Source organism: Macaca fascicularis, chromosome 10, assembly GCF_037993035.2.
Source record: "Macaca fascicularis isolate 582-1 chromosome 10, T2T-MFA8v1.1".
Classification (NCBI taxonomy): Eukaryota; Metazoa; Chordata; class Mammalia; order Primates; family Cercopithecidae; genus Macaca; species Macaca fascicularis.
In genome coordinates this window covers 26,772,549-26,791,314 of record NC_088384.1, presented here as the reverse complement: position 1 = coordinate 26,791,314, position 18,766 = coordinate 26,772,549, and the positions used below count along the sequence as shown (strand labels likewise).

General features: G+C 49.0%; 1 protein-coding gene across 1 annotated transcript; it reads right to left on the bottom strand.

Annotated features, from left to right (window-relative positions):
* Window positions 1–11,601: 11,601 nt before the first annotated feature.
* Window positions 11,602–17,639, bottom strand: CRYBB3 (crystallin beta B3). Its single transcript, XM_065522347.2, has 5 exons — window positions 17,488–17,639; window positions 16,161–16,279; window positions 15,056–15,188; window positions 13,596–13,738; window positions 11,602–11,910 (listed from the first exon to the last, which is right to left on the bottom strand). Exons 1-5 carry the CDS (start codon window positions 17,560–17,562, stop codon window positions 11,745–11,747), a joined length of 636 nt encoding a protein of 211 aa, XP_065378419.1. The 5' UTR covers window positions 17,563–17,639; the 3' UTR covers window positions 11,602–11,744.
* Window positions 17,640–18,766: the final 1,127 nt, after the last annotated feature.

Sequence of the window (18,766 nt, the reverse complement as noted above, 5' to 3'; positions counted from 1 at the left end):
GGACTCTCGCTCTGTCACACAGGCTGGAGTGCAGTGGCACGATCTCGGCTCACTGCAAGCTCCGCCTCCTGGGTTCAGGCCATTCTCCTGCCTCAGCCTCCCGAGTAGCTGGGACTACAGGCACCCACCACCACGCCTGGCTAATTTTTTGTATTTTTAGCAGAGACGGGGTTTCACTGTGTTGGCCAGGATGGTCTCGATCTCCTGACCTCATGATCCGCCTGCCTCGGCCTCCCAAAATGCTGGGATTATAGGCGTGAGCCACGGCGCCTGGCCTTTACTCATGTTTCTTTAGTGCACACACCTTACTTGCAGCCCAGGCTGTGTCTTGATCCAATCTGAGACTTGGAGACTGGGTCAAGTATACCTGCTTTCCCCTGTTTCTCGTTTCCTTAATGCACATATGCATGCACACACATGTACACACACTACGCGCACGTGCCCTAGCCCCCTAACTGAGCTGTTCCTTTTGCAGCACTCATCACCACCCAACATTCTGTTACTCATTTATTTTCTGCCTTTCCAATGAGGAGATAAACACCACAAAAGCAAAGAAGTTGTCCCCCTGGTTTACCATGGTATCGCCAGAGCCCAGTGCCTGACACATAGTAGATACTTGTTTTAAAATCCCAGGGCTGGCCAGGCACAGTGGCTCATGCGTGTAATCCCAGCACTTTGGGAGGCCGAGTCGGGTGGATCACCTGAGGTCGGAAGTTTGAGACCAGCCTGAGCAGCATGGAGAAACCCCGTCTCTACTAAAAATACAAAATTAGCAGGCCGTGGTGGTACATGCCTGTAATTCCAGCTAGTTGGGAGGCTGAGGCAGGAGAATCACTTGAACCTAGGAGGCAGAGGTTGTGGTAAGCCGAGATCACGCCGTTGCACTCCAACCTGAGCAACAAGAGCGAAACTCTGTCTCAAAAAATATAAATAACTAAAAATAAAAATAAAAATAAAAAATCCCAGGGCTGCTATAATAAAGTGTCACAAACTGAGTGACTTAAAAACAACAGAAATTGGGAATATAAAATGGTGTTGCCACTATGGAAAAGAGTGTGGCTGTCTCAAAAAAAAAAAAAAAAAAAAAAAAAATCCAACATAGAATTACCATATGAGCCAGCCATTCCAATTCTGCGCATGTGCCCAAAAGAATTGAAAGCGGGGAATTAAAGAGATATTTACGCACCCATGTTCATAGCAGCATTATTCACAATAGCCGAAAGATGGAAGCCACCCAAATGTCCATCAACGGATGAATGGATAAACACTATGTGGTCTATCTATACAATGGAATATTATTCAGCCTTAAAAAGAAAGGAAATTCTGACTCCAACATGATGAGGCTTGAAAAAGTTATGCAAAGTGAAATAAACCAGACACAAAAGGACAAATATTATATGATTCCACTTATATAAGTTACCTAGGGGAGGCAAATTCATGGAGACTGGAAGCAGAATAGAGGTTACCATGGGCTGAGAGGATGGGGGAATGGGGAGCTGTCGTTTAATGGGTACAGGGTTTCTGTTTAGGATGATGAAAAAGCTGGGGATGGATAGTGGTGATGGTCCCATAACAATGCTACTGAACTGTACTCTTAAAAATGGTTAAAATGGCTAATTTTATGTTATGCAGTATTTTACCATAAAAATGTCCAAAACCCCCCCCAGAAGTTTATTGTGTAATTCTGGAGGCTGGAAGTCTGACATCAGGGTGGCAGCAGGGTCATGCCTGCTCCAGGGGTCCTAGGTGAGGGTCCTTCCTTGTCTCTCCCAGTCTTCTGTGTTTGCTGGTAATCGTTGGTGTTCCTTGGATGAGAGTTGTATCACTTTAATTACGTGGCCATCTTCTCCCTGTATCTTCACGTCATCTTCCCTTAGTGCGTGGCTGATTCTGTGTCTGAATTTATGCTTTTATAAGGATACCAGTCATGTTGGTTTAGGTGACTTCATTAGGTAACTTCACCCTGATGACTTCGTTTTAAATTGATTCCTTCTGCAAAGACCCTATTTCCACATAGAAGGTCACATTCTGAGGTGCTGGGGGTTAGGACTTTGGAATATCTTTTATGGACACAGTTCAGCCCATAATAGACCTCAGTCAACATTTGTTGAATAAATGCATGAATTCAAGACCTGGGTGTGTCCCTATAAATAAGAAAGAATTCCTAACATTTAGATAGTATGAGAGCTTGACATGAGTCAGGTACTGTCCATACTCATCCTTTTTTAATCCTCCCAACATATTCAAGAGGGAAGTATTGTATTTATTGATCATTCCATTTTATAAAAGAGAAAATTGAGGCTCAGAGAGACTAAGCCACTTGCCCAAATTTGCACAGCCAGTGAGTAGCAGGACTAGGCTTTACGGATTGAGCCCTGAAAGTGTCTGGTTTCATTAATTCAATCCTCACAATCATCTTTGCAGTAGGTATTATTAATGTCCCCTAATACAGATTAGGAAGCCAAGGCTCATAGAGCTTAAGTAACTTGTCCGAGGTCACACAGCCAGGAAGTGGTAGGACCAGCGCTTGATCTTAGATCAGTCTGATTTCAAGATAAACGCTCTTAACTTTTAAACTATAAAGCTTCCTACTGAACTCTGGGAACTTAGTGAAGTTTTTCTCCTCCAGGCCTCAATTTCCCCATCAGAAATAAGGTCCTTGGTGCCGAGACCAGCTTGGTCGGGGCGCTGGAGGAATTAAAGGCACACACACAGAGAAATATAGAGGTGTGAAGTGGGAAATCAGGGGTCTCACAGCCTTCAGAGCTGAGAGCCTCAAACAGAGATTTACCCACGTATTTATTAACAGCAAGCCAGAGATAAGCATTGTTTCTATAGATTAACTAAAAGTATTCCTTATGGGAAACAAAGGAATGGGCCGAAATAAAGGGCTGGGTTGGGCTAGTTATCTGCAGCAGGAGCATGTCCTTAAGGCACAGATTGCTCATGCTATTGTTTGTGGTTTAAGAACCACTTTAAGCGGTTTTCTGCCCTGGGTGGGCCAGGTGTTCCTTGCCCTCATTCCGGTAAACCCACAACCTTCCAGTGTGGGCGCCATGGCCATCACGAACATGTCACAGTGCTGCAGAGATTTTGTTTATGGCAAGTTTTGGGACCAGTTTATGGCCAGATTTTGGGGGGCCTGTCCCCCAACACTTGGTCCCTGCACCATGTATTAGGTTGGTGCAGAAGTAATCGCGGGTTTTTGGCATTACTTTTGATGGCAAAAACCGCGATTACTTTTGCACCAATCTATTATTCTCATTGAGGAAGCCATCGGGGTTCCCATTGGCTGATAGAAGTGGTAAAACGTGCTAGGGAGATGTTTGATTATTATTCCTATTTCTACAGGTAAGCAAAGTGAGGCTCAGAGAGGAGACTTTCTTGTCCAAAGGCTCACAGCCACACAGTGGTAGAGCTGGGAGTTGAACTGAGATTTGAATTCAGAGATTTGTAGACTCCAAAACCCTCAGCCTATCCTACTTCTCTTACTTCAGTTTCCTTCTCCTTCACACTTGCAAAGAATTAAATATTTTGACCCATGGACATTACAGTATTTGTAATTATACCCTTTATAAAATAAGCCAATCATATGAAGCCCTCAGTAGCGGCTCTTACAAATATTATAGAAAGCGCTCAGTAACTATAGCTTTTATGCTATTCATTATTACTACATCTGTGCGGATGGCAATGCTTTAAAAGACTTTTATATTTCTTTTCACTCCCTCACTCAAAGTAGGTGCCAAGAGACTGTCAGCATCGTGCCTGTTTCTTTCTACCCATTCATTATTCATTTATACTTCCGGCAAATGTGTCACCTATGAACTCAGTGGGGAGTGATACAGATAGGGTCCCCACCATGGTGCAACTTACAGCCCATAGGTTCTTGCGATCTCAAAATGCTTTGTCTTTTTAGAAATTTGAGATAGGTTTGGCCAGGCGCGGTGGCTCATGCCTGTAATCCCAGTACTTTGGGAGGCCGAGGTGGGTGGATCACAAGGTCAGGAGATCGAGATCATCCTGGCTAACACAGTGAAACCCTGTCTCTGTTAAAAATACAAAAAATTAGCCAGGCATGGTGGTGGCTCCTGTAGTCCCAGCTGCTGGGGAGGCTGAGGGAGGAGAATGGCATGAACCCGGGAGGCAGAGCTTGCAGTGAGCCAAGATCGCGCCACTGCTCTCCAGCCTGGGCGACACAGTGAGACTCTGTCTCAAAAAAAAAAATTTTTTTTGAGATAGGGTCTTGCTCTGCTGCCCAGCCTGGAGCACAGTGGTGCTATCACAGGTCATTGCAGCCTCCAACTGCTGGGCTCAAGTGATCCTCCTGTCTCAGCCTCCTGAGTAGCTCAGACTACAGGCATACACATCTGTGCCCAGCCAATTAAAAAAAAATTAGGGATAGGGTCTTGCTGTGTTGTCCAGGTAGGTTGTGAACTCTGAGCCTCAAGCAATTTTTCTGCCTTGGCCTTCCAAAGTACTAGAGTTTCAGTCATAGGCCACTGCCCCTGGCCAATCTTTGCTTTTAATGTGAGACCTGGGCAATTTGCTCACCTAGCCAATGAGCTAGGTCGTGGAGAGCTGAGCCGAGGCTCAGTCATCTTTGTGCCCCCAGTGCCTACATAGGATCTAGCACATAGTAGGTGTTCAGGAAATATGTATTGACTGGTTGAATTAATTAATGATAAAGAGCGGGAGTGTCTTCATTTGGGCTCTACCAGAAGCAGACTCTAAGACAACAAGTTCAGGTGTATATAATTTATTTGGAAAGTGATCCCAGGGAGCATCAGGAAGTAGGGAGTGGGGAAGTGAGCCAGAGAAAGGAAGGCAGGCAATTCAGGGTGTATTAGTGAGCAGGTTACCACTGGGTCTTCTTAAAATTAGGAGGTGTCATGTGACTCATTCTGGTCAGTGGATTCTGAACAAACATGACTGGTGTAATACCCAGGTGAAATCATCTTATTACAGAAGCCACACTTTGCAGTGCTCTCTTCTCTTCTGCTATCCTGAGATGGCAACATTGCAAAATGGCAGGGCCTACACCAGCGTGGGTCTCTGAGTGACTCTGTAGAGAAAAGCCCCCTGCTGACCAGCACTAGACTTCTTTCATGAGTGAGAAATAAGTTTCATTGTTTTCAACCACCAAGAATTGGGGGCTGTTTGTTACTGCAGCATAGCCTGACAGATACATAGAGAGAAAGGACTCAAACCTTCCTCTCCACTTCATCTTCTTGCTCCCATGAGGAGAATAGGTCTTGGTGTTCCCCTCGGACAAACAATATTTAACTTTTAGATACAAAAGAGTCAGAACTGGAAGGAGGCTCTGAGATCATCAAAAGATGTTCTCATAGCCTATCAGAAACAACATTCCCTTCTTATGACACTTTTTTGTAACAGCCCTTTTACTCTCTTGAAATAAAATTGATAATGTAACCCATCTACATGCATGCTTAAAATAAATGAATAATAAAATGTTCTAACTCTAACTGTATTATAAAAGAATAATAAGGATAGAATGTGTAACAGTATGTATTTTGGTATGTAAAGGCTTCAAACAGATGATATAAGAAAGCAGTTAGGCAATTACTCCTATTTATAATGCATACATTTGGACAGGAAGTTAATATTAAACTTAATATGTGTTAGACATTTTCATACACTTATGTAGCATTGTCATGGGTGACATTAATTTCCAAAATGGTGAAGAATGCTTGGTAAAGTTCTCACCTGAGCCCTGGGGAGTTGGGGAATTGATACCCCAGCTACTGTTAGTCATTGGAAGAAGGTTGCTCCTAGTAGGTATTCATTCCCCCAAGATTATAGCTGCCTCCCACCTCTCCAGGCACAGGAGAGAGTTTCCAGGCACACAGACATGTGGATACTGGCTGGTGGAAGTGGTCCTCACACAGCAACATTGTAAGGTCTACAGGGTAGGAAAAGCACAGCCAGCATCTGCTACAATCCAGGCAGCAGATCAAAGATGTCCGGGGGAAAGGCAAGGGAAAGAGGAAGCTGGCAACAGGGAATGGCGAGAAGGTCCCCCCAAGAGAGTCAAGACTTGGGGATGCATTTGCTGAGGTCCCCTAATGGTGGATCCCTAGGGGGGTGACCACAGAGCCAGCTGCCCAGCTCCCGAGAGCCCTCAGGCTCCAGTTCCTCTCTCCATGATCCCTGTTCACTGTCTGGGTCCTGGCTCCCTGCCCCCACCATGAAGCCTCTTTGTAGGGCTTTCGCTTGGATTCTGAGTGTGGCCATGTAGCCTAGTTTTCTAATTTCCCTGTTTCCACAGGTGTCTTTAGAATAAACCTCCATTATTGAGTAACTGCAAAGTCTCTCTGCTCCATACAACTATAGACCCTGTCTCCAGCATCTTCTGTCTGGAACGGAGCTCTGGAAGCCTGTCTGTTGCCCTACTTCTCATCATCAAAAAAATGATCATGAGAAGAGGATGGTGAACACGTACAGAGCACGTCATTGGTTTTACCCATTGTTCTAAGCCCTTTCTGCAAAGTAAACTCAGGTTACTAACTGCTACAACCTTATGAGATAGGTAGCATTATTATCTCCATGTTACAGATGAGGCAAAGGAAGCACAGCGAGGTTAAGTGACTTGCCCAAAGGCACACAATGAGTGGTGGAGCCTGGAGAGGAAACCAGGTGGTATAAATCAAGGGCCTAACTCAGTCACTCTTCCTCTGATCACTTGACTCTACTGCCTGCAATCACTGAGCAACACTGCCTCTCAATTAAGCTGGTAAAGTGATCTCTTGGCACTAAACCTCATTCTCTTGTAATTGAGGGATATTCTTGCTTCACTGTCACTCTAAGGTTCTGCCCTGCAGAAGACAAAATATGAGGGCCAGGCCGGGGTGGCTAACGCCTGTAATCCCAGCACTTTGGAAGGCCGAGGTGGGTGGATCACGAGGTCAGGAGTTCGAGACCAGCCTGGCCAACATGGTGAAAGCCCATCTCTACTGAAAATACCAAAAAAATTAGCTGGGCATGGTGGAGTGCACCTGTAGTCCCAGCTACTTGGGAGGCTGAGGCAGGAGAATCACTTGAACCTAGGAGGCGGAGGTTGCAGTGAGCCGAGATCGCGCCACTGCACTCCAGCCTGGGCGAGAAATCAAGACTCTGTCTCAAAAAAAAAAAAAAAAAGACAATTTTGTCTAGGTTGGGGCTAAGAGCAGGGTTTTGGAGTTAGACAGGCCTGGGGTCAAATCTCAGTTCTGCCCCTCCCTGGCTGTGTGACCTCAGCAGTTGGCTTCCCCACTCTGAGCCTCTTGGAGCTGACGACTGCATAGGACAATGTATGGGAGTACGTGTGAAGAACAAGAGCTTCCTGGCACAGATGGGTTATTATGGGTGTGAGGCTTTGGATAGAGTCACTTGGACATCAATGACTGCCTGGGGCTGCCATGAATCTGGCAGTGCAGCTGAACCCCACCTCTGGAATCAACCCCACTCCAGACCCCGGGGCTGCATTTGGCCTGGGAGTGGGCATGGTGAGTGAGCTCACTGACTCACACTTGAGCCAGCCTCCCTGTAAGCCTTCCTGTTACCCAAGAGCCAGTCATGGGCCCTGTTGGTGTTAACTGAGATCAGGCATGGACAGCTTGTGGCCTGGTGCCTAGACTATAGTAGATGCTCAATAAACGAAGTCATTGCCCACACCAGCAGTGGCATTAGGTCGGCCGACCACAGCATCAACAGCTGATGAATACAGAGAAACAGGCTTTGGAGACAGACCTGAATGTGAGTCCTGGTCCCATCACTTAAGAGCTGTGGCACTTGGGACAATTTGCTTCAGCTCTCTGGGCCTCAGTTTCTCTCGCTGCATATGAGGATCACTATTGCCTGTCTGTAGAGTCAAGATGAAACTCTAAAGCACTTAATAACGTGCTTGGGGTTTGGCCACAGCTCTATAGTGGCAGCTATTATTACCGTTGTTTCTGCTGCAACTGCTGATGTTATTTTCAACTCTATCTCCCTGGTGACTTCCTGTCCTTTATGGATACATCAGAGTGTATGGCACTCAGGAATGGATTTTCTGGGGTCAATACTCAGGATTCAGGTCTCAGTTCTACCACTTCTTATCTGTGTGGCTCTAGGAAGGTGATGTTGCCTTCCTGAGCCCATTTCTTCATCTGTGAAATAGAATTAATAACCACACCTCCCTCCCAATGACATTCTTAGGGTTTAATGAGATGATGTAAGCATTGATTTATAAAGCATGACAGGCTGGGCGCAGTGGCTCACGTCTGTAATCCCAGCACTTTGGGAGGCCGAGATGGGTGGATCATGAGGTCAGGAGTTGAGACCAGCCTGGGCAACACGGTGAAACCCCATCTCTACTAAAAATACAAAAATTAGCCTGGTATGGTGGCACACACCCGTAATCCTAGTTACTCAGGAGACTGAGGCAGGAGAATCACTTTAACCTGGGAGGTAGAGGTTGCCATGAGCCGAGACAGAGCCATTGCACTCCAGCCTGGGTGACAGAGTGAGTCTCTGCTTTAAAAAAAGAAAAAAAAAAAAGCATAACAGACTGGATGGCACCTGGTTCATACCTGTAATCCCAACACTTTGGGAGGCTGAGGCAGGAAGAGTGCTTGAGGCCAAGAGTTTGAGACAAGCCTGGGCAATACAGCAAGACCCTCACCTCTACAAAAAAATAGATTTTAAAAATTAGCTGGGCATGGTGGTGTAAGGCCTGTAATCCCAGTGCTTTAGGAGGCTGAGGTAGGAGGATTGCTTGAGACCAGGAATTGGAGGCTGCAGTGAGCTATGATCACGCCCCTGCACTCCAGCCTGGGTGACAGAGCAAGACCCCATCTCAAAAGATAAAAAAAGAATAAAGAATGACAAGGCCTGTCCTTGAGAAAGGGAGGAAGGGGTGGGTCCAGAGGGGAGAAAGGGGTGGGCAATAGGGGTGCTGTATCTCCACAATGGGGATGCCAAGCCCCTGCCTTCCATCTGTCTCATTGCTGGGCACCCCTGCTCCATCTGATCCTGATGCCCAGCCCAGGTCTCCCATACACTCAGAAAAAGCCAAGATGATTTCTCACCTTGTTTGTAAAATATGCAGGTTAAAGTAATTGAAAATTACTCTATCCTTTTCGATGCCTTCCTGAGGCCCCCATAGGCCTCCCACACACCAGCTGCATCACCCGCTGGGAGGCTGCAGGTGCCTGAGACAGGCTCCGGGTACAGAAGGGGAACAAAGTCAGGGAAATGATGCAGAGTTGGCTCGTGGAGGTTGGATGGGTGAGGGGTGGTCCCGGGGCCTGCCTACAGGAAGTCTGCTGTCAGCTGGCTATCAGACAGAAGGCCCCTCCTCTTCCTACCTGGGGGCAGAAGAGACTCAATTATGGCCGAGCATGGTGGCTCACGCCTGTAATCCCAGCACTCTGTGGGTCACTGGAGGTCAGGAGTTTGAGACCAACCTGATAAATACGGTGAAACCCCGTCTCCACTAAAAATACAAAAATTAGCCAGGTGTGGTGGTGTGCACCTGTAGTCCCAGCTACTTGGGACGCTGAGACAGGAGAATTGCTTGAGCCCAGGAGATGGAGGTTGCAGTAAGCTGAGACTGTGCCACTGCCTGGGTGACAGAGTGAGGCTCTGTCTCTAAATAAATACATACATACATACATAATGACTTCATTTATGCCTGGCACTGCCCCAGTGTCTGTTCAGCTCTCCAGCAACTCCCACTGCCCAGATGAATCCACGGGGGCCCAGAGCAGTGGTCAGTGGGGGGAGGTGGGATGGGCACTCAGTACCCCAGGCAAGGCTGCAGAAGGCCTCTGGGCAAGGGGACAGAGATACTGAGGCATGAGAGAGAGAGGCTCAGGTGGACCACACCAGCACAGTTCACCAGGCTCTCCGCAGTAGCCTCCCAACCAGTCTCTCTGCATCCCTCCTTGGCCACTAAGTGTATTGTTTGCACCCTAGCCAGAGTGATCCTATTAAATCCCAATGCAGACCATGGCTCACTTTGCTCAAATGCTCCGTGGCTCCCACCTCCCTCAGCGAACAAGCAAAGTCCACTATGGTCTGCAAAGCCCTAAATGACCTAATCCTGTTCTCTCTCACCCCTACCCCCAGTCTTTTACTCCATTCCAGATCTGCTGTTTCCTGTTAGGCCAGCACACTCCTACCTAGGGCCTTTGCACCTGTTATTTCCCTGCCTGGAATGTTCTGGTGGTTCACTGAGGTCTCGGTTCCTCTGCACAGATTTCTCTGGCCATCACCCCCATCATTTCCACATTTTTATCCAACTTTATTGTTCTTGGTATTTACCACCTCCCAACATTATAGCCCTAATCGACCTGTTTATTTACTTTCTGTCTCTCACATAGAAGGTGAAAACCTGGAGGGTAGGACATTGTGCTGTGTCCTTAGGCCTTGAACAGGGCATGGCATTTGCTGAATACACTGAACAGGGCATGGCATTTGCTGAATACATTAGTGACAACAGAAACTGACCCACAGAGGGGTGGAAGGGGAAATAATGGATAGATGAATGGAAGGAAGGAGAGAAGGAAGGAAGGAGAGAAGGAAGGAAGGAAGGAAGGAAGGAAGGAGAGAGGGAGGGAGGGAGGGAGGGAGGGAAGGGGAGGGAAGGGAAGGGAAGGAGGGAGGAAGGAGGGAGGGAGGGAGGAAGGAAGATCAGATGGACAGATTGATGGACAAGTAGATTGAAAGAAAAATTGATGGATATGTGAATAAAAGGATAGAAAGATGGGTGAGTGGAAGGAAAAATGGATGAATTAATGGAAAGAATAAATATAGGAAGATGGAAGGAAGAATGAATGGATGGATGGATGGGTAAGTGGGTGGATGGATGGATGGATGGATGCATGGATGGATGAATGGGTGGTAGGTGGATGGATGGATGAATGAATGGGTAGGTGAGTGGGTGGATGGATAGGCCAGTGGGTGGGTGGATGGATGGATGGATGGATGGATGGATGGATGGATGGATGGATGGATAGGCGAGTGGGTGGGTGGGTGGATGGATGGATGGGTGAGTAGATGAATGGATGGGCACACGGGTGGGTGGGTGGATGGATGGATGGATGGGTGGATGGATGGATGGATGGGTGGATGCATGGATGGATGAATGGGTGGTAGGTGGATGGATGGATGAATGAATGGGTAGGTGAGTGGGTGGATGGATAGGCCAGTGGGTGGGTGGATGGATGGATGGATAGATAGATGGATAGGCGAGTGGGTGGGTGGGTGGATGGATGGATGGGTGAGTAGATGAATGGATGGGCACACGGGTGGGTGGATGGATGGATGGATGGGTGGATGGATGGATGGATGGATGGATGGGTGGATGGATGGATGGATGAGTGGGTGGGTAGACGGACAGACATTCAGGTGGAAACACGCACCAGCAGATAAACACAAGATCAGGGCAGTAGGGGCACATGGTTCTGCCTGAAAGGATTAGAGCCTAGGATATGGGCAAAGTTCACAGCCCCTTCCTGGGAGTCTCAGAACTCTCAAGCCCCAGCCTCCTTCAGCAGGCCTCTCCCACAGGTCCTGCCCCAGGCCTGGCTCCCTCAGGAAGTGATGCCGAGGAACATGGCAGGCGGGGGACCAACCCCAGGCTTTATTGAGCAGATTCCAGGGAAGGGTGGACAGGTCGGCCCTCGCCCCAGCCCTGGAGCCTCCTCTTCTTGCCCATGCAGCCCCCGAAGCGTGGGTCTGGGTCTTTGAGGTCTGGGTGCCTTTCAGCTGCTAAGGAAGCAGCCCCGCTTGTGCCACTTCTGGTCGCGGATGCGGCGCACAGACTGCAGCTGCGGCTGGCTGGCGTTCCACTCATTCCAGTGGCGGTACTCGCCCCGCTCAAACACGTACTGGCGCCCACGGTAGCCGGGAAACTCATAGCCAACCCATCTGCCGGGAGACCAAGGTTGAGATGTGGACGGTCTGCTTCCAGTCACCCTGCCTCCAGCCAGCATCTGACCGTGCACTGCCTGCCTACATTCCCCCTAAGCTCCCCAGAGCCCTTGGGACGAATCCAAACTCCTTACCCTGCTCACAGGACCCTTCCCACAGCATCTCTAGTCTTATCTCTCAACATCCCATTGACGACTCCACACCGCAGCCTCTCTTATTCTACTTTCCCAGAACCTGCTGTGTGTGTGTGTGTGGCGGCGGGGAGCTTTGTATGCATGATTCCTTCTGCCTGGAATGTTCTTCCTCACCTCATCCTTCTCCTTCCCCCTGTTTTCCACTTGCATCCCTTACAGCTCAATTTAGATGTCTCCAGACTCCTGCAGACTGAATCGAGTACCTCACTGGGACTCCCAGAGCCCCTTGTGCATCCCACAATCCTGATCCCATCACAATCCTGATCCCATCACAATCCTGTGATCCCATCACAATCCTGGTCACAATACGTTGCAAATACCTGTTACTTTGTCTGTCTATCAGACTATGTAATCTTTTTTTTTTTTTTTTTTAGCTGGAGTTTCGCTCTTGTTGCCCAGGCTGGAGTGCAGTGGCATGATCTCAGCTCACCACAACCTCCACCTCCCAGGTTCAAGCGATTCTCCTGCCTCAGCCTCTCAAGTAGCTGGGATTACAGGCATGCGCCACCATGCCCGGCTAATTTTGTATTTTTAGTGGAGACAGGGTTTCTCCATGTTGGTCAGGCTGCTCATGAACTCCCGACCTGAGGTGATCCTGGCCCCAGACTATGTAATTTTTTTGAGGGCAGAGGATATGTGTCATTCTTGCTGTTCTCTGTATCTGCATACCAGCATATAGTACATGTTCAGTAAAAATTATTGAATAAATTATTATCAGGGATGGGTGGTGTCCCTCAAGGTCCAACCCCAGATTCCAAGCCCACAAGTGAGATGTAACCACCTACAAAAAGCAGGTGATCCTAAGACTGCATTAACGGTGATATTAAGCCTAGAAAGAGGGAGGTGATAAGCCTGCTCTCCTCTGTACAACTTGTGTCACACCTCAATAGCTGCACACATCCTGGGCCCCTTGGTAAGAAGAACAAGAGTTATGAGGGGGAAGAATATTTCAAGAATCAGTTCAAGGGCATGGGGATGTTTAGAAAAGGAGGAAGGGGCCAGACACAGTGGCTCACGCCTGTAATCCCAGCACTTTGGGAGGCTGAGGCGGGCGGATCACGAGGTCAGGAGATCGAGACCATCCTGGCTAACACGGTGAAACCCTGTCTCTACTAAAACTACAAAAAATTAGCCAGGCTTGGTGGCGGGCACCTGTAATCCCAGCTACTGGGGAGGCTGAGGCAGGAGAATGGCGTGAACCTGTGAGGCGGAGCTTGCAGTGAGCGAGATCGCGCCACTGCACTCCAGCCTGGGAGACAGTGAGAATCCATCTCAAAAAAAAAAAAAAAAAAAAAAAGGAGGACTCAGATGGGAACAGGTGGAGAGAACAGATTTCACTTGATTTAAGTCAAGGCTGCCTAGAAATCTCAATGGGTCAGGAGTGCAGGGAACATTAATCATGCAAGAAAGTATGGGCACTGATTCTGTTTGGAGCCAGAGGCGTGGCTGACCAGAAGATGGGGCAAGGGTGAGGCTTGGGTCCCTTACGTCCCATTGATGGCGCGGACACTCGCCACACGGTCCTGGAAGCCATGAGCCCAAAGGCTGGGCACGTCATCATCCACTATCTCCATCTTGCGGCCACTGAAAGCTGGGTTCTCAAACAGATGAAGCTTGTGATCTGGGCTATCCTGAGGGCAATATCGTGGGGTGAGCGGCTGCTCCCGTATCCAGAACAGAGGTCAAGGAGGCTCCAGATGCCGGAAAGAATCAACAAGTCACCACAAAATAACACCCACCCCCAAACCCGCTGCAGGAGAGAAGGGACTCAGGAGATGCCTCCACCCCCAAATTCACTGTAGGAGGGACAGGGAGAATCCTCCAAAGCTGGTCGATTTAGGAATCTAGAGCCATAGATGATAAAACTGAAAAGGAATTTTCAGATCTTGCTCAATCCCATCATTCAAATGATAGAGAAACTGAGGCCTGGAGAGGGTGGACGGAGATCAAAAGTATCAACATATGAGCTTTCTCTCTTTCCTAACCAGATGCCAGTTTCATCTTCCCGGTTTCCCCTCTTCCATTGCCCTCTAAGGAGGACTCAGTTACGTGACAAAGAGAAAGGGTTGGTGCAGCTACTGGATGTGAGGGAAGCAGGGGAGGAAGAAGGGTGGTGTTTAAAGTGTCACTGCGGGCCAGGCATGGTGGCTCATGCCTGTAATCCCAGTACTTTGGGAGGCCAAGGCGGGCAGATCACTTGAAGCCAGGAGTTCAAGACCAGCTTGGCCAACATGGCGAAATGCCGTCTCTACTAAAAATGCAAAAATTAGCCCAGTATGGTGGCAGGAGACTTCAGTCCCAGCTACTCAGGAGGCTGAGGCAGGAAAATCACTTGAACTCAGGAGGCAGAGGTTGCAGTGAGCAGAGATCATGCCACTGCACTCCAGCCTGGGTGACAGAGCAAGACTGCAACTCAAAATCAAATAAAAATACATAAATAAAAAATGTTGAGAGAGAGAGAGAGACTGCACTCCAGCCTGGACGACAGAGCAGGAGTCTGTCTCAATAAATAAATAAATAAATAAATAAACAGTGTCACTGTGACTGTGTCCCTTTCAGGTGTTAGAGAAACACAAGTAGAGAACTTAAAGTATTTTGAAGCTACTTTCTGAAGTTATTTCCTAGACTGCATTTCTTTGATAACAATACTGATTTGTGACTGGACCACGTGGCTCATCGTTTTAATAGGGTTACAAAGAAAAGTCCCAGTGCTATGCTGGTTTAATTCAAGATGTGAGTCTTGGTGTCTCAACTCCCAACCCAATGTCCATTCAATATCCCACTTCTTGTCCCACACAATTGTTCAGATCAGAAATATGAGGGCCCTTCCCCGGCCAGGTCCATCTGGGCCAAGCCCTCAGCCCAGCTCGTGCAGTGAGCTTGCCTGAAAAGCTCCCGGTGCACCCTGCTTCCAGGAACACCCAGAGGTGGGCAGGAACCATACTCACAATGTTCAGAGGCCGGAGGGACAGGAGGCTGTCACTATTACGGCTGTTGGACCAGGCATCCCAGCGAGGATAATCCCCCTTCTCCAGAACAAACTGCTCCCCGCGGAAGGCCCTAGACTCAAATCCCAGCCACCTGAGGGAGGAAGAGGCCTGCCTGGGTCACCTTTGCTGCAGCTGAGGAAGCATTCAAGTTTAGTGAGAGAAGGATCCAAGAGCTGCTGACCTTGAACCTTGCACCCTCCCTCCAACCCTACTGCTAATTCCTGGATCTGTAATTAAAGGAGCTGCTAGGACATACCAGGAACTGTCTGAGACTCTGGGCCGGAAAACCATCCTAGCGAATGTTGTGGAGAATCTAGCCTCCATGCAAGGTACTCAGAAAAGTCTTTAGCACAATGCCTGGCACACAATAAGTACCCATAGGTGACAGCGACTTCTTCCTCTTCCTTTTCTTCTTCTTTGTATTATATTGTTTTTAATATGTATTTATTTGCATCATTCCATTCATTTTCATAAAAACTCTCTCTGAGATATGTACCATTGTTATCCCCATTCCACAGATGAGCAAACGGAGGCCTGGTGTGTGAAGCAACTTGCCGAAGATCACCCAGGTGGTTAGTGCCAGAGCCTGGACTTGCAATCCAAAGGTGGGAATTCAGGGCCCAGGCGAGATACCTGCCTGCCTTGTGGACATGGATGGGACACTTACCCACTTTGGCCTCAGTTTCCCCATCTATAAAGTGGGAATAAGAATGACACCTCTCTCACGGGGTCATGAGGATTCAATCACATAATGCATGTTAAATTTTAGGTGTTACAATGATTATTAAAATGATAAATATTAAATCCCATGTTCCAGTCACTGAGCTAGGTGCTAGGTCGTCCTTGCTGTTTTTCTTCCAACCTCAGGTATCCTGGGATTTGCTGCAGATATCTAGGATTCTAGAGAATTCTTCAACTCTCATTTTACAGATGGGGAAAATGAGGCCAGAGAAGGCAGGGGAGTTGTCAAAAGCCCCACAACAGATCTAGAGCTCAGACTGGGGCCTCCACACTCCCAGAAGGCTCAGGGTTGTGGCGAGGGACTAGGGGTCTAGGTACTCACGGCCCGGACTCCACTTGGATGGAGCCCACCTTCTCCAGCAGGCTGTCGGTCAGGCTGGGGCACTCGGCCGAAAGCTCGCAGTGTTTGCCTTGGAAGTTCTCTAGTTCGTACACGATCACCTAGAAGAGCAGCGTCCTAAGCATCCCACCTCTGCTGGGCTCCCGGCTCCAGCCTCTGCCCCTCCTTGGGGCATTAGAGGGAGGTACCATCTGCTTTATCCTCTCTGCATCTCTCCAGCCTGGAGCCAGCACCGAAGCGGGCCTGCACTGCCCTCTAATGGCCATGGAGGGAAACGCGTTCAGGAACTTCAGTGAGATCAATTAAAACTAGGGATTGTAACTCTAATGTCCGGCAGGAGCCAGGTAGGGAGCCCAGCGGACTGAAATAACCCGAGAGGTTGGTGGGGAAATGAAGCTGCTTCTGGTAATGAGGGAATGAGGTCCCAGTTCCTATTTTTTCAAGAGAAAAATTCAGAAATCTGTATTTTCCTTAACGTGAAATTTCCCCCTTTACAAAATGAAACACCTGTTTGCAATCTCTGGGAAGACCTCTGCCCGCCCCAAGCCTAGGCGGAGAGGGGCTGCAAAGGCAGACCAAGGTTTTGCCTCTCTCACCTGCCTGGAAACACAAACTGACTTTGTAGAAGATCCCCAGGGAACATCTGTTCTAGTCATTTTACAGAAGGGATCAAAGAAGCTCAGAAAGGGTAAGATACTTGCCTCGGGCTGCACAGCAAGTTAAGAGGAGGCACTGGGATTCGACCCATCCTTAGACTTTGTCTGGAATAGTTTCCCAAAAAGCCCCCGGAGATGGTTTGGAAAGGGCAGAGCCAACGCATTCAAACCTTCTCTCAGATTTCTAGGGCGCCTCCCTCTGCTAGCTGGCTTCACTCATTTCTTTTAGCCTTTACACCAACTCTGGCCATGATGTCTGGGCACCATCCACATTTCAAAGATGGGGCTGTTGAGGTCCAGAGAACCTCCAAAACCTGTGCCCTTTTCCCCAGAGAGGGCAAGACACCAGGCTGAGGTCACACAGGCGAGTCAGAGCTCAGAGCCGTGTTTCCAGAAACTCCCGAGCCTCTCTGATCCATTGACACAGGCAGGATGTGGGTGACCATTTCCGTTTTGCAGAGGAGGGGGGATGTGGCAAAGTCATGAAGCAAGTTTCTAACAGGAGGGTGGCAGTCAGAGGACCCACCTGGAGCGTTTTGTCTTGGCCCGGGTGGTTGGAAGGATGGGTCTTCCTTTCTGCAGAGGTGCTGCTTGGCTGGGAAGATGACCCTGAGGCCCAGGAGCAGCCCTCTCACCCCCTCCCTGCCCAGTACCTTGTAGCTGCCCCCAAGGCCTCCATGGCTCTTGCCAGCTGCAGCCTGCTCGGGTGCTCCATGCTGTTCCGCCATCTCCCCAGGAATACCTCTGGCTTCAAATCAAAGGAAAATGGGTCATTGGATCCACCTGGGAGAAACCAGGTGTTGCTGTGACTGGAGTTCAGGATGAGCTACAGAGCCTTGCTGCCCACAGGGCATGGCCATAACTTATGATCGACATTCGGTCATTCAGTCATTCAGCAAACGTCCATTGAGCACCTACCATGGGCCACGTGGTGGACTGAGACAGTGGGATCAGGAACCCCATTGGACAGAGGGGAACTCTGAGGCTCAGCAAAGTGAGGCCACTTCCTCAAGCACACAGAGGAAGTGGCCTGGGTCGGGCCTGGCTCCAAAGCCCGTGCCATTTTCCCCCGATCCAGATGCTCCTCGAAACCCAGGTTTCCCAGAGCTCTCTGCAGATGTCCCATCCCCAGACCCTGGCTGAAGGGTGGGCTTCAGGGGGTTTCCTCTACAGGGGTCTCTCCCACCTCCATACTCCAGGAACTCTGTTGTTCACTGGTTACTTCACCAAAGATTCCATGAGCACCTACACAGTGCCAGGCTCTGGGCTGAGTGACCAGGAGGCACAGGAGACCCCAAATGTCGGGCGATAGACAGACAAACCTCTAGAGAAAGCGTTTGTAAGACCAGGTCCTTGGACACTTGATCTGGGCCAGTCTCCCTGCGTTTGGTTACTCATTCCTTAAGCATTTATTGAATACGACTGTGTACCAGCCGCTTCAAGACCCAGACACCGACAGTTCTCCTTCATTGCTACAGGGATGGTGACACGCAATACAGGCCCCTGCTGCAGTCACATGGAATCATGCTTATCATTGTTGCACCCATGGACACACACAGGACTGTTGTGTTTGTCAGCACACACACACATACGTGCACACACTCACAAAAGTTTCTATGGTCACTATCAGTCGTATTTCACCCGTGGGCTCACAGGACAGTTTCTCTCTCTCTCTCTCTCTCTCACACACACACACACACACACACACACACACACCCCTGCCCATTTCAGACATCCACAGTGGTACACAAGGCACCTACATCTACACCCCACATCCAACTGTTACCCACCCACGGCCACCCCAGCACGGCCACCCCAGCATGCCCAGCTGCACAGCCCATATACTCTGGACACGGGCCTAACCGTGCACAGCCTGCGGGCTGTCTGTTCTGTCTGTCCCAGCCTCAGCAGGAAACAGGGCTTGGTCCAGCT

Coding starts and splice junctions, on each gene's coding strand:
- CRYBB3 (XM_065522347.2), bottom strand. CDS start 17,562: ATGGCGGAACAGCATGGAGCACCCGAGCAGGCTGCAGCTGGCAAGAGC. Junction 15,189..16,160: donor ATCCAAGTGGAGTCCGGGCC/GTGAGTACCTAG, acceptor TTCCTCCCTCAG/GTGGCTGGGATTTGAGTCTA. Junction 11,911..13,595: donor GTCCGCGCCATCAATGGGAC/GTAAGGGACCCA, acceptor GTCTCCCGGCAG/ATGGGTTGGCTATGAGTTTC.